The 22,267-nt window shown below is 40.1% G+C and overlaps 1 protein-coding gene across 1 annotated transcript in view; it reads left to right on the top strand.

Moving 5' to 3' along the window:
• TM4SF (Transmembrane 4 superfamily) overlaps positions 1-13,292 on the top strand; it is an 89,491-nt gene extending 76,199 nt beyond the window's left edge. The window contains exons 3-5 of the mRNA XM_065232225.1: positions 921-1,103; positions 1,177-1,359; positions 12,565-13,292. Coding sequence (XP_065088297.1) covers positions 921-1,103; positions 1,177-1,359; positions 12,565-12,849 — 651 coding nt within the window. The 3' untranslated portion in view covers positions 12,850-13,292. The remainder of the gene's footprint in view (positions 1-920; positions 1,104-1,176; positions 1,360-12,564) is intronic.
• Positions 13,293-22,267: the final 8,975 nt, after the last annotated feature.

Here is a 22,267-nt window from a genome sequence, read left to right as displayed (position 1 = left end):
GATAATTCTGGAGGGGGCCTAGATAGTTCTGGAGGGAGTCTGGCCCCCCTGGCACCCCCATTAGCTACGCCAATGTACGTCCCTGGTAACCAGTTTTTGCTTGGAAGTTCGGGTGAGACAAAAAAGGTTGAAAACCATGATGCTGATCATTTAAAAACCCTTTCAGATTTTTTTTCGGATTTTGTATGGAGACGACCGTCCCCAATAAACAAGATGATTCTGATCCCCCATAGATGGATAAATTCATCAAAAGAAAACCTTACCACGTTTAATCAAAATTAAATGATATTTTATCCACGCTGCCAAGCAACTTTTTTGTGTTGCGTCATTTGTGCATTTACTTCGGTCACGATTCGCCAATTGATTTAAATCCTAAGACGGCATGCTTCAGTCGTAAATCGCATGCAAGTCTAAATAATTAATCCTTCTTTGTGCTAGATATGTCATCAGCCAATGAGATTTCAGCAAGAATTACCAATTATTTACTCATTTAATCGTGAAAAACGTATTTAAAAATATTCGCTCATTGATTTGCCGTGTTTCGTTTGTTGAGCTATCAATTAGCACATGTTAATATCATTGGCGTTACTACGGGGGGCTAGGACGCTATCTCTAGAATTATTACTACAATTACATATTTTCCATACACATCTTGTTCGCTAATTGCTGAAAATAAATTTAGCCCCCTCCCTTCTAGATTTTTTCTTTAGCTACACCAATGGTTAATATGTTGAAAAAAGTACTCACACTCTATCTCTCTCAAATTGACATAGCCCACCTCTACCACATGCACGTAAAAGATAAATCACTGCGTTTGAATATCCAATTAGTTCCCATGAACACAACTTCCGGCAATTACATCATCACCTTCACGTGCCTCACTAATCGTTTTCGTCTCTATTTTTACCCGTTCCTTTCAGTTCTGTGCATTTCTAGTGATACTAATTGTGATCCAGTTTCTAATCAGCGGCTGGGCGGTCGCTTCTAAAGAGCAGCTCATGACGCCTGCCGAGGTGGCCATCGAGGACAGCTTCCTTCAGTTCATTACCAAGGACGGGGCCATCACCGATCAGACGCACATCTGGAACCGGCTGCAGCGGAATGTTAGTATCCGAGGGAGGATTGTCTGTTTAGAGAATCGTTTCATCTTAATTTGATTTCATCGTTTGTTTTTAGCTCCAATGCTGCGGTTTCAACAAAATCGATGACTACAATAAGTTGAAGAACGTTCCGTGGTCCTGCTACGATCCCATCAACAGCAAGGTGCACAGTACCGGCTGCATGCATGTTCTGGTGAAGAGGATCGAACTTAACATGATCAAAGTAGCCATCGTTGCGATAGTATCTGCATTAATACAGGTTAGTAGGCTCCTTTGATGACGAAACATACCCATCAACATTGGGTAGAAAAGATACTTAATTGTGACATATAGGTCTCGCCTTCAACGGCGCTAATTAGGAAGGAAGGTTTTAAACTGATTTTCCTTGTTATTTGAGAATTGAGAAAAATCTCTACAAGCACGAAGAACTAATATGAAACATCAGTCATTTCGAACACAGCTGAGGGGAATTTGGGAAATGGTCTACCGGCATAATTGCTCATTTCAAAACATAATAGGAATTTAATGTTTTGACAATCCATTAGAGCGCGCATATCCATTCGGCAAGATTGATTAACTTCAAACGGCAAAGTGCAGAAAGGTGTTGTGGGACTATTTTACCCCTTCCTCCCCGCACACCTCACGCTCAAGTCGTGTAGCACGGGAATCCATTTCTTCTGAATGGGATGAGCTGCCCGAAGCACGAGATTTCAAAATAATGAATCGCGAGGTATTATTTATTTTTATCTTTTCTCCTTGCGGGTCCCGTGTTTGTTTGCATGCAAGCGCATCTGTTTTGGTATCTGCTCAATGAAAATGTTTGTTCTATGGGACAATTTAACGGCTGAAAGTCGCGACCAGAAAGTGGTGGCAGCAGATGACCCCCGTCCGATGTCGCCGTAGTCGTCAACGTCACCGTTTTACGATCATTATAGTGAGCGCTGAGCGGTGATCGCGTTGTGTCACGGCACCAGCTCAAATAAATAGTAGCAACAACAGGAACAGCATGTTGCCTGTCGACAGTTTTCTCTCACTTGCAGAGTAGTGGCGACCAATGTTGTTTCAAGAGGAAAACCCGTGTGAAATTTTTCCCATTCTTCGTGTACATGCGTGTAATTTATGCGCATATCACTCGCGTGGTGACTTTGAGCCACTGACAATACCGGGCATGATAATGAAATGCTAATGGCCACACTTGGTGTGTCATGTTTAGAACAATGCATTATTTTTAATGTGTGCCAGCAGCAGGCGAATCGCGCGGAACTAACGGTAAATACATACAGATAATTTCTTACATCCTCTATATACGTTTCTTATGAGAAATTAAGTGGTAAGGGAAACTTGATCCCTCCTCTGTTTTCTCGAAATCCAGAAAAGGGCAAGTTGACACAAAGTTTCATCTCGACCGAAGGTAGCGTTTATATTTTTGATAACAGTTCTTATGTTTTTACTCCCTAAAGTTTTTTTTAAGGCAGCATGAACAAGTTTAATGTAGAATCAGTTATAATACTTTAGTTGGTGCTATTTCTTATGAACATTTGGTCAGTTTGATTTGAAGTTAAGAACTCAGTTAGGGGAGACTTGATTCCCAAAAGATTTGAAAGTCTCAGTTACCTCTGCCAGGAGCATTTCTGAGGCTCCCTGACTTCAATGGCCTCAGGGTCAGCCCGCTTACCGATATCAATTACGCGGGGCAGGGAATGATCGCTCGTGACATACAGAAAAAAAAACTCCATAAGCACTTCACTATTCAAGTTCAAAGATTTATTCCACTTTCCTGACACAAATTTTATTCTCAGCACATTGTGCCGAAATTAGATTCGGTACATCCATCGGCACATCTTTGGCACAATCTCGTAGGCATTGGATTGTTGTAAATAAAATAGGAGCACTGCTGAACAACTGTCATTGAAGTTTTTCACAACATTAAGCGCTGTTTGACTGTATATTCAGGAACATCCTAACTGAATATACCAGAGGAACTCAGACCAGTAGTTCACTTCTCGGTTCACTTATAAATCTAAATACGAAATGTAGGTCCTAGAGTGGGCTCAAGAGAAAGAGGCAGTTAATCAGACTCCATTAGTACCCTTAATTCAAATAATGCTGCAACTCACAAAGAACAAACTACAGAAGTCATATTCATCATCCTCTATAGTCGGTCTCCAACAATGTTCCCCACCGGTTCCAACTCTTTCCGGCCGCTGATAGACTGCTGCTTTTCACATGACGAAAAGCTAGGTTTCTGGTCCGCCTTTGAGGGCATTATAAAACCCTAAATCACAGGACTTGTATTATCCTATGACAATAATAATTTCGCACACCCACCGCTTCCCGCGTCATCCTTAATCCAATTTATCCTTGCGATTTCAAAACAAAACATTCAAGGTGTCAGAAATACCGGGTTACCGGGATGAGTATTTTACAAACAATCGCAGCTTGCTCTATGACCGGCACAATCGGCACACCTGCGGTACACTTTCGGCACACTGACAAAAAAATATGACCCAAGATTGGTGTACTAAGTGACCTACTCTTGACTCACTCCCTTCTTCTCCCACTTTCTTATAATCTATCTAACCTTTATTCTTCGTCGGGGCCCCCCGTAGCACTTCCACCACGTGCCTTCGATCGTCGACCACTTGTCCTTGGTCGTCGCTCGCGTCCTCTCTACTTCCTCTTTGTTTCTCCTGTCCTTCGCGCGGTTGCTGTAGCACCGGGTTACACGTCCTGAGCCTACGAGTAGTCTACTATCTCCGGAGAGTGCAGTCTTCGAGCGTCTGTTCACCATGGAGGTGCGGCTCAAAACGGCGTCTGCTTTCCATGTTAGGAGCGGCTGATCAATGTCCTGGTCCAGCGTGGGACTCTAAACAGTGCTGTGCACGATGGTCCCCCGGCGAGACAATGGGGGTTGGTGCCAGCCGTAAAAAAAACAAAAGTAAAGGAAGCAAGCAATGTAAATACGGACGGGAACAATCGGCATAGACCCAAGCAACGGAAACGGATTAACGATTGGAAACTCGGAACATGGAACTGCAAGTCTCTCAATTTCTTGGGAAGAAGTACCCGCATTCTTTCCGATTTATTGAGGGTCCGTAAGTTCGACATCGTAGCGCTGCTGGAGGTTTGCTGGAAGGCATCGTCGGTACATACGTGAAGGGATGGTTATACCATCCATAGCATCATGTTCAACTTGAGGATCAACGGCCGTTTCTTCAATGTCAGCATAATCAACGTGCACAGTAGACTGATGCAAAATTTGAAATTTTCGCTCCACAGTGCTTAAACGGTTCCAAATTGGGTCCTGCTTAGCCTCCCAAAATTTGAACTACTTTAGTAAGAAACTGACTTGGCACAAACCAATTTTCTACAATCACTGCTATCATTTTTAAAAGCATAGTGATGTGGTGAATTGTTAGATAGATATGAACAAAAACATATGTTTTCCCATAGTAATTCCCATATAAACTTCGAATAGTTTGTGCCAAGTCAGTTTCTTACCAAATGAGTTTTAATTTTGGGAGTGATTAGCCTCCTGGACCTGATTTGAAACCGTTTGAGCACTGTGGAGCGAAAATTGCAAATTTTGCATCAGTCTAGTGCACAGCCCTCACTTAGCAAGTGACGATGACGATAAAGACGCTTTTTACGCGCAGCTGGATAGGGAATACGACAGCTGCCCTAGCCATGACGTCAAAATCGTCATCGGTGATCTTAACGCTCAGGTCGGCCAGGAGGAGCAATTATAGAAAAATTCAGCGCTCACTAGCTAACGAACGTCAACGGCCTTAGACTCATCGATTTCGCTTCTAAGAACATGGCGATACGTAGTACCTACTTCCAGCATAGCCTCCCATATCGGTACACCTGGAGATCACCGCAGCAGACAGAATCGCAAATCGACCACGTTTCGATCGACGGAAGGCACTTATCGGACATTATCGACGTCAGGACCTATCGCGGCGCAAATATCGATTCGGACCACTACCTTCTAATGGTCAACGTGCGCCAAAAACTTTCCGTTGCCAACAACATACGGTACCGACGCCCGCCACGGTACAATCTGGAGCGACTGAAGCTGCCCGAAGTCGCAACTGAGTACGTGCAATGCCTAGACGCAGCGTTGCCGGATGAGGGAGAGCTCACCGAAGCTCCTCTTGAGGACTGCTGGAGCAACGTGAAAGCATCCATTAACAGCGCGTTGGGTTCGTGGAGCGGAATCGACGGAACGATTGGTTCGACGAAGAGTGTCAGACGGTTTTGGACGAGAAGAACGCAGCGCGGGCGGTGATGCTGCAGCAAGGAACCCGTCTTAATGTGGAGCGATATAAACAGAAGCAAAGACAGCAAACCCATCTTTTCCGGGATAAGAAGCGCCGCCTGGAAGAGCTGGAGTGCGAAGAAATGCAACAGTTGTATCATTCTGCGCATCGGTCCGAAGTGTGAAGGGTTTCCCAAGTAAAAAAATAGGCAAAGTGTTCTACTGCCCACACTGCCGCCAGAGCTTCGCGTTGATTTTGGCAGGGCTTTTGATGCGAAGCTTATAATGCGTGGAGGTTTCATGCCATCATCCTGTACCAAAACGGCTCCTAGAGCATATGGCGAGGCATTCGTATATAAAATAGTTTTATCCTTTTCCGAGAAGTATCCTAGAGATGTTGTGCACCGGACAATTTGCTCCTTCAATTGCTCGAAGACAGTGGCCTGCTCCTCTCCCCGGGTCCAGGCATTTGAGCTGGTTAAGGCCCACAACGAACTTGCGGTATTGGTATTAGCAAAACCCTGAATGTTGGGACTTACAAAAGAAGCCAGCCCTAGAAAGCTTCGTAGCTTGGAAGCCGTGTTTGGCTGTCTCAATCTCCGGATATCCTTTATTTTTTTCTCATCGATGTTGAAACCATTTGCGCCAAGCTCGTGCTCCAGGAACTTAATTCGAACTCTATCAAACTCCCATTTATCAGTATTCACAGTCAGATTATTCGTCCTCAAGATCCTCAAACGTGAGTCGTAGTTCTAACATAGAGGTAACTCTAAGACTAGTAGGTCCTGAAGAAACGTGCTAAACTTTTTGGCTCAGCTCTGGTACTATCTTCGGTCCCAAGCTATTCGATTCACCCCTCGAAACATAGGAAAATCCACGAACCCCTCATTTTATCTGTCAAACTTTCATAGCGAATCAAAACAAGCATTGTGTAGTACTAGAATTTCGACTAGAATGGGGTACGTTAATAGATTTGCTTGGGACCAATACGCTAGTCAAGTAGTGAGCCAATTTAAAATCGTTAGTTTCCACTGGTTGGTTCTACGAAACTGTTCCAAAGATTCCGCGAAAATGAGAATGTCATCTATGTATACTATAATATGTTCTACTCCCTCGAGGATCCTTGACATCTCACGTTGGAAAATTTAAAGGGCACAATTTACCCCGAACATCAGCCGGGTAAACCGAAACATACCACTTTCGGCCAAGAAAGTTGTAAGATCTCTGACTTCTCATGCAGCTCCAAGTGATAAAACGCGGAGAAATATTTCGCGCCATGGAGCTTGATTTTCATTTCGTTTAGCAGCGGCAAGCTGTGTTTGATTGCTCGATTAGGCGCTCGCATGTTGACGTCTAACCGAAAATCACCTTTACCTTTAGCCACCGCTGACATGCCGCTAATCCAGTTTGCAGCTGCCGTAATACCAACAATCAATACGATACTAACGATTTTAAATTGGCTCACTACTTGACTAGCCTATTGGTCCCAAACAAATCGATTACGTACCCCATTCTAGTCAAAACTTTAGTACTACACTATGTTTGTTTAGATTCGCTATGAAATTTTGACAGATAAAATGAGGGGTTAGTGGATTTTCCTATGTTTCGAGGGGTGAATCGATTAGCTTGGGACCGAAGATAGTACCAACAATCAATACGAAACTAACGATTTTAAATTGGCTCACCACTATAGTAGCCTATTGGTCCCAAGCAAACGATTAACGTACCCTATTCTAGTTGAAATTCTATTACTACACTATGTTTGTTTTGATTCGCTATGAAAGTTTGACAGATAACATCAGGGGTGTGTGGATTCATGCAGAACATGCAGGGGTGAGTGAAATAGATTGGGACTGCTTGGGACCGTTGTTCTGGTACTGAGTGAGCCAAAAATAATAATGATTTTCTTCGGAACCCAGTGGTCTTAGAGTTACCTCTATGCTTCTACTCAGTTGTATTAGTAATTTCTCATACACCTGAGTGGAAGCATACACGAAACGAAATTCAATTATTTTATTCATGTGTTTCACTTATACATTTTTGCCAAAACATCAGCCTTATACATTCCATAAAACAAACGACATAGGTCCTATAAGAATGGATAAAAGGTATGTGTGACCGATTATACATTTCATTTGACACATGATCTTCATTAACTTTTTGCAAGGCGTCTGCTTATTAGTTGACTTATACATTTTATGAATACTCAGCAATAGAAATATGCCAAAAGGTATAAGGAGATTTCTATCCGTGTAGTCTTATAGTTACCTCTATGGTAATACCATAGAGGTAACTCTAAGACTAGAAGGTCCCGAAATAACGTGCTCAACTTTTTGGCTCAGCTCTGGTACTCTTTTCAGTCCCAAGCTAATCGATTCACCCCTCGAAACATAAAAAACCAATAACCCCTCATTTTAACTGTCAAACTTTCATAGCGAATCAAAACAAACACTGCGTAGTACTAGAATTTTGACTAGAATGGGGTACGTTAATCGTTTGCTTGGGACCAATAGGCTAGTCAAGTAGTGAGCCAATTTAAAATCGTTAGTTTCGTATTGATTGTTGGTAATACGCTCTATAATGCCACGATTTTCCATTTCCGAAAGTCTCGCCCTCGCGCTTGCTTTATAAGCTGCAGGGACATTATAGTAGGCATTCTTAGTATGGGGCACGGACGTATCTATGCTGAACTTTATGAGAACACCAGGCACCATAGGAAACTTCGCATCCAGTTCCACTGTACTTACCTTACCAATCAGACTAAGGCCTTGTTGTCCTCTGCTGTCCGAAGAAGTCGTCTCCACTCTACTCGATCCATGGCCACAGTTCGCCAGCCTCGTAGTCTGCGAAGGGTCCGCACGTCACCTTCTACTTGGTCGATCCACCTTGCCCGCTGCGCGCCTCTTCTTCTTGTTCCTGTTGGGTCGCTTTCTAGAACCATTTTCACTGGGTCGTCGTGCAGCATTCTTACGACGTGCCCAGCCCACCGTAGTCGCCCATTTTTTGCAATGTGGACGATGGATGGTTCTCCCAGCAACTGGTGCAATTCGTGGTTCACTCCACCGTAGATGGTACGCAACACCTTCCGTTCGAAAAAAAAGTTCCACTGTCTCGCAGTTATTAACGGCTACACCAACTTTCAGCAGCTTCAAATCGCTTGCTGTGGATCGGCCCAATAGCGAACGGACACCTTTGTCAACGACGAAGAATTCAGCATTGACCATTGGTTTATCAAATCCCATCACCTCGATTTCTGGTGAAAACATCTTCAACCTGGTAGGATCGCCAATGTGCGTTTTTGAGTGCCGATGAATTTACCATTTGCCTTCGCGATGGGGAAGTACGTCTTACCTCTGCTGCAGCTGGTATACGAAAGAGGCCGAAACTGAGTGCCGAACTAATTTCGCACAAAATCATTAATTTTATTAATAATAATGGAGACGCACGGTGCTGCTCGGAAAACTCCATCAAGAGAAATGCCTTGATAACTTTCTGATCGGTCATGACCAACGTACCTAACTGGAATTCACTTTCAGATAGAATTTAGAAATTAATATTATTTTAAAAATTCCATTTTTTCGATGATACATCAGAGAAAACCTGATCAAATGATCAGATATCTTTCAGAAACTATTCCTGGATATCCCTGGAACACTTTCTGATTCTGATTGATCGAAAAAATGGAATTATATATATATATATCCTTATTTTATATCCTCAATTATATATATTAATTTTTATTTAAATCATTGGTAAATTCTATCAGAAAGTAAATTCCAGTTAGGTACGTTGGTCATGACCGATCAGAAAGTTATCAAGGCATTTTTCATGATGGAGTTTTTCAAGCAACACCAGGCGACTCCATAATTATTCATGAAATTAACGGTTTTGTTCTAGGGGCATCCCACTCTAAACTATAGATCTAGTATCAATTAAGTATTTCAAAGTATCTGATAAGTATTCTTAAGTATTTTTAAGTATTTTTAAGTATGTTATGTTTTTGATTTTTTAAATCGTAGTGAGCGGTTACTAATGTAATTGTTTGTTGTTGTATATTCCGTTACGTTTAATCACGTACTATTGATGCTAGTTTCAATCTGTTTTAAAATTAAGGAAGTAGTGTAATCATGTGTATGAGTAAGTATTTTAATTCTATTTATGAAACAGTTCATCAAAGACCAGTTTTCTTTCAGCAAACCAGTTAATTATTTATAATTTCGAACTGGCTGTTCAGTAAGGTTTCAAAGTTTGGAGTTCCATAACTTAGCTGGAGGCTAATGGTGTGGGTGTCGTTGGCCTTTCTAACCAACCAGTCTGAACCGCAAGCTGCATGAGTATGAAATTCTCGGCTTTATGCTGGTCAAGAATGCTAGGACTTCGCTGGTTATTTACCAGAGAACAATAGCAATACAATGAAGTGTAACTGCTAGCAAGTTGTTGGGTTGGTTGACTAGAAATTGAAGTGATTGCAATTGCCACTGGTGGTCGTATCGTGCTACGTTTTGAGAAACTTACATCTGTAAAGATGAGTTACGACGGACTGGTGAGGAAGTTGAGAGAGTATCCTGATAGTAACCGAAGGCTTTATGTGAAATTAACATGAATTTCTCACTTTTAGGCTTCGAAACCAATAAGTATAACAATGAAAAAAATAATTTATTCTGAAATTTATTTCAAATAATTGATGTACCAAATACAACGATTTAGTTCAAACCCGTTATTTATTTGTTTCCATTTCGTGTAAAACAATCCTAAGATAAAATATATGAATTTATTTCAAACTGTTCCCCAAACATATGCCAAAATATTCTTCAAAATATTCCCATATTTATGTCTTAATACGTAACAACCGTTTCTGATGAATGATGGAATCAATTAGAGAGCGGTTCCGAAATTAACACCAAGCGAATATATTAGCCTTAATAATAATAAGTTTTAAGCATTGAAGGTTCCAAATCCTAGGAAATGTGATTAACTTCTACAATAAACTCATTCGGCTGTAATCTAGGAGATAAGGCTTTCCGGATGTTATACGTGCGGATGGTGCGGAAATCTTTCAAAACTTCTTATTCAGCTTCAATCAACGTACAGGCCTGAAGCTATCGTCCGTTGGATCAAGATCCTATTGGACCAAAAATATGTTTTTATGGAGAGATGGTTTGGGATAGAAAAATTTGTTTAGAGGATTTGCTTCCACACCTTGTTACACATGCAGTTTATTCCATAGTAACTTTCCAAATAGTTCCTTATTCTCCCTTTGAATGACAGATAAATCGGTTTGGCAATGTAATATTCCTTGAATCAAAATGGCTCCTCCTCGATTCCTACAAAAAGGAATACATTTAAAAATTATAGTTGATTTTTCTAAACACGCATACACCAAATCCCAGATGACAGCGGGTAAATAGTCGAAAGAAATCTCTCTAGCAACGGTGGTAACAAACTAGCGCTAAATATTTCTTAAATATTTTTAAGTATTTTCAGGTATCTTAGATATCAGTAAGAGCTTTCTAAGTATAATGCGAAAAATACAAAGTTTAGAGTGGGATGCCCCTAGGTTTTGTTCGAAATTAGTATATTTTTAAGGATGCAAATAAAAAAACTGTTTTTGGTCCTCAAATTGGCTAGAATGCACTTAAGTATAATGTTTATTATATGAAATCGGGCTAAAATTTTCCGAGGAATCCAATTCCGTACCCAAAATTTATATATAAACAGATTTAAAAAGTTTAGTATAAACATTTAAGTGAAAATAAGAGGTACGTTAAAATGAATTACAGATTCGTAAAGTACGCATTTGGTACGTCACATTTCCGTAGAAATCTGGTCGATGGACTTGGTCATTGCTGAAATCGTATGTCTATCCAACGGGACACGGGTTTTCCGGGAAGCTTTGATTGAGGTACGTTCAAAATCCTTGAAGGTACGCTATGGTACGCTATTGGTACATTCCAAAACACGTATAAACTTTTAAATTCGTTAAGTTTGTCCCGCTGGATAGATTGACGTCGTAGCGTTACTAGAAGTTCAAATAAAAAAAAAATATGCATGAAGTGTCGTTCAGATTAGATTCAGGGGTCTTTAGCTTTATTTGTTGAGAATGTTTACTATAGCCGTTAATGTTTGTTTCAAAATTTTAGTTGCATTATTTTATTTTCAATAAATACAATCTATTAGCCCCTGAAATACACTTGTATTACTGTTTCTTAATTGAACTTAGGAACACTATTTTGATCATTGATCACATTGCTTTATCTTTCGGACAAAATCGTTTAAGAAACGTAAGCCTTCTTGCTGGTCCCGGTCGTTGCATTCTTTTTGACAGGAGCTATTGATTTTTTTTTTGACAACCATTTCGAGTGAGTCCGTACTACTCAGCTGTGAACGTTAAGAAATATCTGTAAATTTCAGGGAAAAAAAAATCTAAATTCAAAGACGTTTTGCGATTTTCAGAATTTGTTGCGATATCCCTTTTTCTTTTCCGCTACCCTTATGAAATGTAATCGATCGGAGGGGACGCAAACATGAGATTTCGCGACCTAAAAAATATCCTGAGTACGGCTCTGGGTACAGGTAGATGACATGAAATAGACCATAAAAATACAAAATGTAGTTTCCAAACAATTCAATCCAACGACTGACCATCACCTGAATATTCTCCTCTCGATCTGTAAAAGGTTTGTCGATATTGAGATGAATAAACAAACAAACAGACAGCACGGAACCAACCGACACCTTTATGATGTGTCTTTATGGAAGCCAGGAGAAACAAACATACGCGTTTGGACTTAATAAGCCAAGGCTGATGACGAACAGGATGAGAATTTCGATAAAAAAAAAGTCTGTTTAAATTTATCAAATTCTTGTGATTTTGATTATTCATGATATACCAGTTGGGTAAACGCTCCTATAGTTGCGGTACGTTTGAAGCAACTGTTGGAACCTAACGCTTCTAACACGTATCGCAACTAAAGGAGCGTTTACCCTAGTGCGATAGTTGCGCTCAAAAATTCGTTCATCTCGTATCTGAAGATATTTTGCCTTCAGTTATACTATCACCATAAATTGAACTTTTACCATAAACCATAAAGCTTCAGTGAGCAGGCAAAAGCTCTCACATTTTGCTCCCCTTAGTAATCGACTTCGCTCTCACTAATCCGTTCTCCCCGTTTTCTTATCTCCCCCGTTCCCCTTTTTTCACAGAGTCTCGGCATTTTCTGTGTGATTCAGCTGGTAATGCTACTGAAGCGACCGAAACTGTCGCTCCCGAACGGAAACAACCACTCGCTGAGGGTTAAGCGACCCCGGGAACTGGTGCCCCTATCGGCCACCACCATCGCCGCCACATCCAGTGGAATGACCTCTCACACGATGACTGCATCGCTGGCACCGATGGCCCCGATGGGACACAGCAGCGGCACCAGTACAAAGCCCCCGATTGCACAGAAACCGAATGTGCCTAAAATCGAACATCCGGTCATCAAATAGCAGCGCCCCAATCCGGCAAGTTGTGTTCTTTGAGTTGCATTTTTGAACGATTTTTATTTTTTAGTTTCTAGGAGGTAACAGTATAAGGTGTAAGAGACTTTCGAATGCTCCTCAGATGATGTAATACTTAGTACTTAAAAGAAGAAAAAACCCGGCCATCTCGTCCATTATTCATATACTTAGATACGCGTTGATAATATTTTTTAATGATAAACGAGAGTACTTATCACACTACGTTTGAGCTGCTATAGGAATGTAGATTGTAAGGTTCATCGATTTAGTCGTTATCTCCTTTGACCATACACGTTATATATGCCAATTCGTTTTATGAGAGCGAAATCAATATTACGACTACCTATATGTACGAATAGAATATTAAACTACGTATCGATTGTCGCTAAGTCGAACTTGACATGAGTTATGGATCAGGAAATATTTTTAATAAAACCACAATAATTATAATTCATTATATCAAAATTTCATCCATCCGAAAGTCCCACAGAAGGAAATCTAAAATTATCACAGTAAAACATAGCAATCGATGGGTCACGCTTGGGAGAGGAAAATCACTTGTGCCATTGGTGACTAGATTGTGGGTACTGATAAGATAAGCTTTCATCGTAGTAGAATGTGTTTACAGATTTGATTAATTCGTTTACTATCACATGGTTGGAAGATGAATCATAACAGGGTCATTTTGAGCCGGATTGATCGTTTTGAAGTGGCCTACGGCCCCGTTATCTACATTTTGTGGTTCCATAGGTGATTTACAGGTGAAATCTGAAATGGGAACTCCCGTTAGATAGTCTCTATGATGTATTGAACAGCCCTGCTGATCGTTTTATGCCTTTAAATCGTTGCTGCCCATGATCTTTAGAGTTTATTTTAATCTAAGTTAAGATCTAAAACTCGATATTATCTAAATGTAAAGGGAGTTAATCGTTGCAATTGTGGATTATTAATTATTCTGTAAGACATTTGTTCTAAAGTCTCAACATTCGAAATTCTATGTACCTCGGTAGTACTGTACCAGGGAGGCAACTTGAAGTGCTTTTTTCCTGGTAGTGCAACAACTAGACCATATTGGCACAGCACAAAGCATGACCGGTCTAAAAACTTGTTTAAATATTAGAAGTTTATTCTTCAGGCAAAGTTTGGATTTTCTATGTATAAAGTCTGTTCCATTTAGAATTTGGCCGCACAAAATAGGTCATTTCTCCTAAGGGGAAATAAAATACAAAAAACGCTAAAGGTATCATTTTGTAGGATTTTTATTTGGCTTTAAAGGAAAAATACAACAAAAATTATACGTCAGCTTTTCGGATGAATTTTCGAACTTTTCGCGGAATACCTCTCATCACAGTCAGTCTTGCACAGTAGTACCACAAACGAAGTTACAGACGGCTAACTGGCGAAGAAATCAATTAAAATAATGTGGTCGCAGTAATGGAATTTTCTTAGAAGTTTGTGCCATCATCCACCAGATGGGATATTATTTTTGTTTTTGTTTTGCACAAAGTTGATTTTGTGTACAATGATTCTTTGACAGTGTGCAAAGAGCGTATCATTTTGTAATTTTTTTATGCATTGAGTAGAGTGAAAGAGATAGAACCAAAACATTCTAGTACATTTGGTGAAAATGCTAGTTCAATCCAGTAGTAGCAACTAGAAATACTAAGAAGGAGAGATGGGCGGAGAGAATGTTTTGAGCCAAATGAACTGTCTAAATTTGAGCCAATCGAACATTCCAATTAGAATTTTTCCGAGGATTTCTTATTCTTACTAGAATAAATTTGAGAGTATTGCAATCGAACAGAAATTCAATCACCTTTATGTTTTGTGTGCTTCTCAAATTCAACTAGTTTTTTGGAACCAAAAACAATATTCTAACTCTGTTGATTAATTGATCTTCGTTGGTTAATGAATGGCCCCAAGAAATGTGCAAAATATTGCGATGCAATCAATTATTATTTTGCACGTAAATCGAATCAAAAATAGAAGTCATTTGAAATGCTAGCTTCTAGCAAGGGTTGCAAGATAATTTAGGAACAAATCCCTGCTGCCGAATTGTATTTTGTTTTCTCCGCCTATCTCTCCCTCTGAGTATTTCTAGTAGCAACCGGTGAACACTCGTGTTTATTTCAGTTACCGTGGGGACGTAATTTGTCATTAGACCCGGTCCCTTTCAAATTGTATCATTATTTATGTACGGTCCTTATATTTGAAATGACGTTTCACATTCATCTAGCGATGGCCGATTTTCATGCGAATAGTAACATATTTGTAATCGGTTATATCATGCCGATATAAGCATTAACTTCTGCAGAGGATCATCACCGATCGTTTCAAACAAGTTTTGCACTCTCATTGATGAAAAAATGGCAGGACAGCGAACAAAAAATAATCGATTAGTTGTTAATCGAGTAGTTAAAAAATGGGACATCTCTGATTTTGGTGTGACTGTTTTGATAAAAAAGCGCGCAAAATTTCATCTCCACCGAGGGGGCAGCAACACCACAAAATTACCTTGCATACTGGGGGTATTCATTGGATGAAAGGGACCGTGAAAGAGGACACTAAAATTGAAAGTTTTTCAAACGACATTCATCTTTGGTAGTAGTGTTGCCATGTAGTACAATCCAGTAGTAGTGGTGTTGCCATGTGGTACACTGAAAAATTGCAATAGCAAGGTAGTCACCAAAGTTTTCGAGCCGCTCCGTCTGTCACTTCGTTTGTGGTAGTACCGTAGTACTGTCAACCTCTTCTACCATCCTTTTCCACCACTTCTCCAAATCAGATGGTGTTTTGATTGTTTTGCCACATTTCTTCAATTTGCGCTTGATAATTGCCCAGATTTTTTCAATGGGACGAAAATCTGGACAATTTGGTTGATTGATACTTTTCTCAATAAAATCGACATTATTCTGCTTATACCATTCTATGACATCGCGGCTGTAATGGCAGCTGTCTAAGTCAGAACTTTACGGGATCTTCGTGTGATCGAATGAACGGCAAAATTATGTTCTGGAGACACTCCTCCTTGTAAAGTTGTCCATTCATAGTCGCTCCAGTGATGAAAACCTTTGTTTCCTTTCCGTAACTGCAGATGCCTTGCCAAATCATCAACTTACGGGAGAATTAATCTGCAAAGACAAATTTGAATTTATCCGGAGCATCCCCCTTACGTTTAGCAAAGTAATATTCTTGGCCCGGGATTTGTCCAAAAACCATTTTTACGTAAGTTTCATCGTCCATCAAAATGAGAGTGTGCAGAATTTTTTCACGTCTTTCACGTTCCATCTTCGATAACTTTTGAAAAAGTTTATGAATCCTGACGAAATTTTCACTACTAAATAAACAATACTTTCGGATCAAAACGCTGTCAATAGTTTCTTGCTACGATAACTAGAGGTGGTACAGGAATTAAAAAGTAGAAGGGTATGTGCCTAGGGGCACGAATGGAAGCTTGACGTAGGACCAGGCTTGCAATTGCTCATTACAGCTAAAATGCTAGTTTTCGTAATTATGAAACTATGGGATACTATAACGATAATTTTTATTTGTTAGAAGCGAGAAGAGGTGGTAAAGTTTGTGTATGACATATAAAATTTGTCAGTTTTGCTTTCAGAAGGTCACAACTAACGATTTTATGATCGCTGATTGCTCGCTCATCGCGTTGCTCATCGTTACAGCTAATCGCTATTGTGAGTCTCTGAAAGCTAAATTGACAGCTTTTATGTGTCTTGCATATTGTAAATAAGAATTATCATTAAAATATCTCATAGCTTCATAAAACCGACAAATATCATTTTAGCTGTAATGAGCATATACAAGCTTGCGTAGGACCGCTAGTGGACGGAACAAATGTGAAGAGCATTTAGTTTTTTTAATTGATCAATCATCAATTATCTTAACTCTTTCCGTTTTTTATTTGTAAGCGTATCAAATTTACAGTATTTTTTTTTAAAGAGTAAGTTGATGAAGAGAATCAATCAAAATCACTTGCATCCTTGCTTCAAAGATTACAACTCTGGAGAGCATTTTGTGTGGTAGTTGGTGGCCTGTGGTTTTGAATATGGACAAACATGCACAGATAAATTCTATTCCAACTCTTTACTGTTATAAGCTTCTTGGCCCTGAAAAGGGCCGTTTTATTGTAGACGACATCCATGGCCGCTTACGCTTGGCGTGTTCAGAGTAGGTTACAGCATCACGGATCACATTTTCCAGGATCACCTTCAGCACACCTTGTGTTTTCTCGTAGATCAGACCGGAGATACGCTTGACACCACCACGGCGAGTCAGACGACGGATGGTGGTCTCGAAGAACTTTGCGATGACGCTTGGTGCCTCTTTAACCAAGACCTTTTCCTCCTTTGCCACGACCAGCCAGCCAATTGTTACTTGTTGGATGAAGATCATTGATCGATTCTCTTCATCGACTCTCTTTCGTAAATAACTCGGCTTCAAAAATGGCCGTCTTCGTTGAATTAGATGCTAGATTGTTGCTTATTCCATCGAAAATATCCAGCCGTGGCGATTCAAAGAGAAAGTTGATGAAGAGAATCAGTGCTGCAAAATTTCGACAATACACGGTGATACTCAAAATTCTGCTTTGGTCACTCGTTTGAGCTAACAGTCATCGTCAAGGCAAACCATGTCAATTGTCAGTAACATTTTTGTCAGTGACGAACATGTGCTGATTTGTTTATTAGCTAAATTTGAAATGAAATTAAATGGCTTGAGCAAAACAATTACATGGAGCCATTAAAGTGAATGAGCATCTACGTCCTGAACCGCTTGGATAACAATAATGTGTTTCAGAACGCAAGAAATTGCACTTTCTGTTACCAGGTGAATCTTTGTCATTGACAAAAAAATGAATGAGATTTTGACAAAGATTTTTTTGAGGATCAAGTCTATCATTGACTATGTGAAACACAATTTTGTCAATATCGCGCAAAAGTCTGTCAATGACAATGACAAATCTCAGCACTGAAGAGAATCGATCAAAGTCAAGTAAGGTTACTTGAGCATTTTGTGTGGTCGTTGGGGGCGTGTGGTTTTGAATATGGACAAACAGGCAGATGAATTCTATTTCTACTCTTTACTGTAATAAGCTTGGTGGCCCTGAAAAGGGCCGTTTTGTTGGCAAAGTTGGTGATAATTTAACCTCCGAAACCGTATGGAGTTTGTCTTTGTCACTTCAAAGCGAAGATGACATCCATAGCCGCTTACGTTTGGCGTGTTTAGTGTAGGTGACAGCATCACGGATCTCATTTTCCAGGAACACCTTCAGCACACCTCGTAGATCAGACCGGAGATACGTTTGACACGGCCACGGCGAGCCTTTTCCTCCTTTGCCACGACCAGTCAATTGTTGCTTGTTGGGTGTGGAAGAGTGGACTAGCCACCACCTTCCTACTGCTGCTATTACTGACCTCCACGCCGTCCGAAGCGAAAATGAGCTGTTGCCTTGACTTGGACTTTAAATGATCTTTATTTCTTGTACTTGTATGGTTAACATGTATAACTTATCAAGTGACACAGATGCGTCTTTTCAACTTTAGATCTTTTGATTTTCAATTATTATTAATTACAGTTCCTAGACCTATCAGGCCTGTTTTAGGGAATGACCACCTTGGTGGAATTGGTTTGTTTTAAATTTTAAAAAGGAGACTACTTATAACTACTATTTACAACTACTACTAACCTACAAGTACTATATACACCTAATCTACTATATACAAATTGCTCATCAAAGCATGTTCTGATAAAATACATTTTTGTGTAAATTTAGTGCTAATTTCGTTAATTTTGGAATCTATTTTGGCAATACCTGCCTCTTCGTGTAAATTTGTTATTCTAGTGTCGAAAGGAGGATCAAGAACCATTCTCAGCACTCTATTCTGAGCGACCTGAATTTTGTTCCTGTGAGTCTGTGCACATGATTCCCACACCGGAGCTGCGTAGAGGATCGCAGGTGCTATGATTTGTTTGTAGACGGCCAGTTTGTTCACCCTTGAGAGGCGGGATCTTCGGCAAATCAGCGGATACAGACACCTAACCAAGGCAGAACACTTGATTACGGTTTTCTCCACATACGAACGGAAGAGGAGCTTTTCATCAAACAACATCCCGAGATAGGTTACTTCGGCAGACCACTCAACCCTTGTGCCTTCCATGATTACAGTACAAGATGGAGACGGTTTCAGTTTGGGCAATTGCCGATGGAGGAACATGATCGCTTGTGTTTTGGGGGCATTGATTTTGATTTTCCACGGGGTGGCATAATCAGCAAAGGCGTTAAGGCATCGTTGAAGTTTGTTCGTTATTTCTCGAGCCATCCTTCCTTTGACGGCTATTGCGGTACAGGAAAAACACGCAACCGTCCCCTGCTGGGATGGAAAACGTGTCTGAAAGACAACCATTCAACGATACCTTAAACGACCTTTGCTGGAGGTAGTTACGGGTGATTTTAACCAGATGTAATGGGAAGTTGAAGTTACAAAACTTGTACACAAGTCCGTCATGCCAAACATTGTCAAACGCCTTTTCAACGTCTAACAAGGCCATGGCTGTGGACTTGGATACAGCTTTGTTACTTCGGATGTTATTCATCACCCGTACTAGCTGGTGATTGGTGGAGTGCCCCTTTCTGAATCCAAACTGTTCCGGAAGGAGAATGTTATTTTCCTCGACAAACTTGAGCAAACGATTGAGAATGAGTTTCGCGAACAATTTGCTCAGCGCTGAAAGGAGGCTGATTGGTCTGTAGCTTGAAGACAATGTTGGATACTTAACGGGTTTGCGGATTGGTATGATTTTTGCTTCCTTCCAGATGCTTGAAAAGTAGTGCAGTTCCAAGCATCTGTTGAAGATAGCGGTTAGAAGAGTCTCTTCAAGATCAAGTTAAATATACCGTCAAACCCAGGAGCCTTCATGTTCTTGGTGCATTTCAGCGCTGAGCAAATCTATTGTACTGTATTCATATCCGCCGGAGGCACAACACAAGGGGAGGTATCTAGGTTTTGAACGCATTGCGCAACCTGATCATCGAGCGGACTTTGGATAGTCGAGTCAAGCAAATGCGATGAAGCGACATGCTTCCCGATCGCATTTGCTTTCTCCTGTGGGGTGATTAAAAGCCGATCGTCATCATTTTCGACTCTGCGAGGTGGAACGGGTTTGGGATGAGTTTTCAGGACCTTGGCTACCTTCCTGAATGGTCTGAAGCGGTCGTCCAGATTCTGGACAACACGCCCGAAACCTTCATTTCGGAGTGAGTCCATTCTGGAAGCAATCTGCCTAGATCTCCGGTCCTCTGAAACTGACGCCTACGCACATTTCTCAACCGAATCAATAATTGGGTGTGGGAATCAATAGCAACAAACTTACCCCTCACAGGAACTTGTCGAACGTATGCCTCGTCACTGGGTTTGGGAAGAATGTTTAACAGTGATTATCTCTTTTTATGTGTACATTGGACAATGCTTGACATTACCACTTTTTCGATAGCTTCTCGTTAAACCATCAGTCGGAAGCATTGCGTAGAAATATTTCTGATTGATTGGTGATAAAATTATTGAAATCGGTTCAGAAGCAGCTGAGTTATTAATGTTCAAAATCTTTCATAATTTTGTTTCATGTTCCATTTTCGGTTTTCACAAAGTGTACCCCCAGTATAGAGATGAAAGACGTAGTTGTACGTCAAAAATCGGTTCCTCCCCGTTTTTGGCAACAGGCGATTTCTGTTTTTTTGCATTCCATAAAATGTATCGAACGCATTTTTATTCAATTTGAAATTGTACTGGGTTAGGTCCATTTCTTCATTGAGTCGATACCCTGTAGTGACAATGTCAAACATAACTCGACATAATGTTGCCAATATTGCCTGAAATCATTCAGTGTCAATGACAAAACTCAGCACTGACCTGAACCTTTGATACACGGATAGAAATCTCCTTATACCTCTTGGCAAATTTCTATTGCTGATTATTCATAAAATGTATAAGTCAACTAATAAGCAGACGCCTTGCAAAAAATTAATGAAGATCATGTGTCAAATGAAATGTATAAGCGGTCACACATACCTTTTATGCATTCTTATTGGACCTATGTGGTTTGTCTTATGGAATGTATAAGGCTGATGTTTTGGCAAAAATGTATAAGTGAAACATATAAATAAAAAAATTGATTTTCGTTTCGTGTAGGAAGCCACCAGGAAGCATCAACTGGTAATGTCAGTCATTCATCCTACTGTGTTACCTGACTTGTTATAACGAATAAACGTTGTATACACACTATTTTTATATCGCTGGACACCAGTAAAATTTTGCTGGATTTTGCCAAGCTGTAAAACCAGCAAAATACTTTCACTGAACGACCAGTAAATTGACCCTACGTAAAAATGACAGCTGTTTACTGTATATCCAGCAAATTAGAGTGGCAATGATATTGCTGAAAGACCAGTTATTTGATACAAAACAATTGAACCGAGATTGGAGTTCAAACTGATATAAAACTCAATTGTATTTGGTATTTTATTACACACATGGACATTTCACATATCAATCACATTGATTGTTCACTTTTAGGCGATGAATTAATTTCAAAGTGATTCATATTTTCGTTGGATCTATCGACGGTTTTTTAAACTCATTTGATGTCAACTCCGGCAATCCTTGCAGCTAAAGATAAACAGAGAATCGGAGTAATCAATAGTAAATATTGAGTTAACTATCCATTTGTGAATATTCTACTTATATTTTACATGTAGTTCATGATTAGTGGCTCTATTCAATAGCAAAACAGCATACGCGGGAACGGTGAACGGTGATGATTTTGACGTTTCATACACACTTAATCTAGCTCGGTAAAATCTCCAACAGCCGATTACCTCGGCATTTACTTTTGGTGATATCTCTGCAAAATATCTGTTTGTTAGCTGATATCTCAGCGAATAGTTATTTGTTAGCGGAGTCTCGGCAATTGTTTTACTGAATCTCAGCAAAATAAATTGTAGTAGGGTAGAGAACTACTTCGGCCTAATCGCCCATTTTGGGCCTATCGAGCAGAAAACTTCAAATAAATCCATGATTTCAGAGTTAACAAGTCAATTATGCGTTTAATACGATGCTTTAGCTAATAAGCAACGGAACGAAGTCAATGAGAACGCGTTATATGAAGGTTTGCACCTATTATTCCCAAAAACAAAAGAAGCGCTCCGACCGAATCAATTTTTATCTTCATCCGATAGGCCGAAGTGAATTCATTGCCGTTTCAATGCGTTAGGCCGAGTTTAGAATCCGTAGGCCGAGTTTGGCGTCAAGAAGCAGTGTTAGACTTTTGACAATATCTCAACGATTGGTTTATCTTTATCAAATCTTACGGTACGTACGGAAAGGTAAATAAATTT

Source organism: Ochlerotatus camptorhynchus, unplaced genomic scaffold (genome assembly GCF_037179485.1).
Source record: "Ochlerotatus camptorhynchus isolate MF236.1 unplaced genomic scaffold, CSIRO-AGI_Acam_v1.1 ptg000365l, whole genome shotgun sequence".
In the NCBI taxonomy this organism is placed as follows: domain Eukaryota; kingdom Metazoa; phylum Arthropoda; class Insecta; order Diptera; family Culicidae; genus Ochlerotatus; species Ochlerotatus camptorhynchus.
Note: the sequence above shows the minus strand (reverse complement) of the source record. Positions and strands in the feature narration are given on the sequence as shown.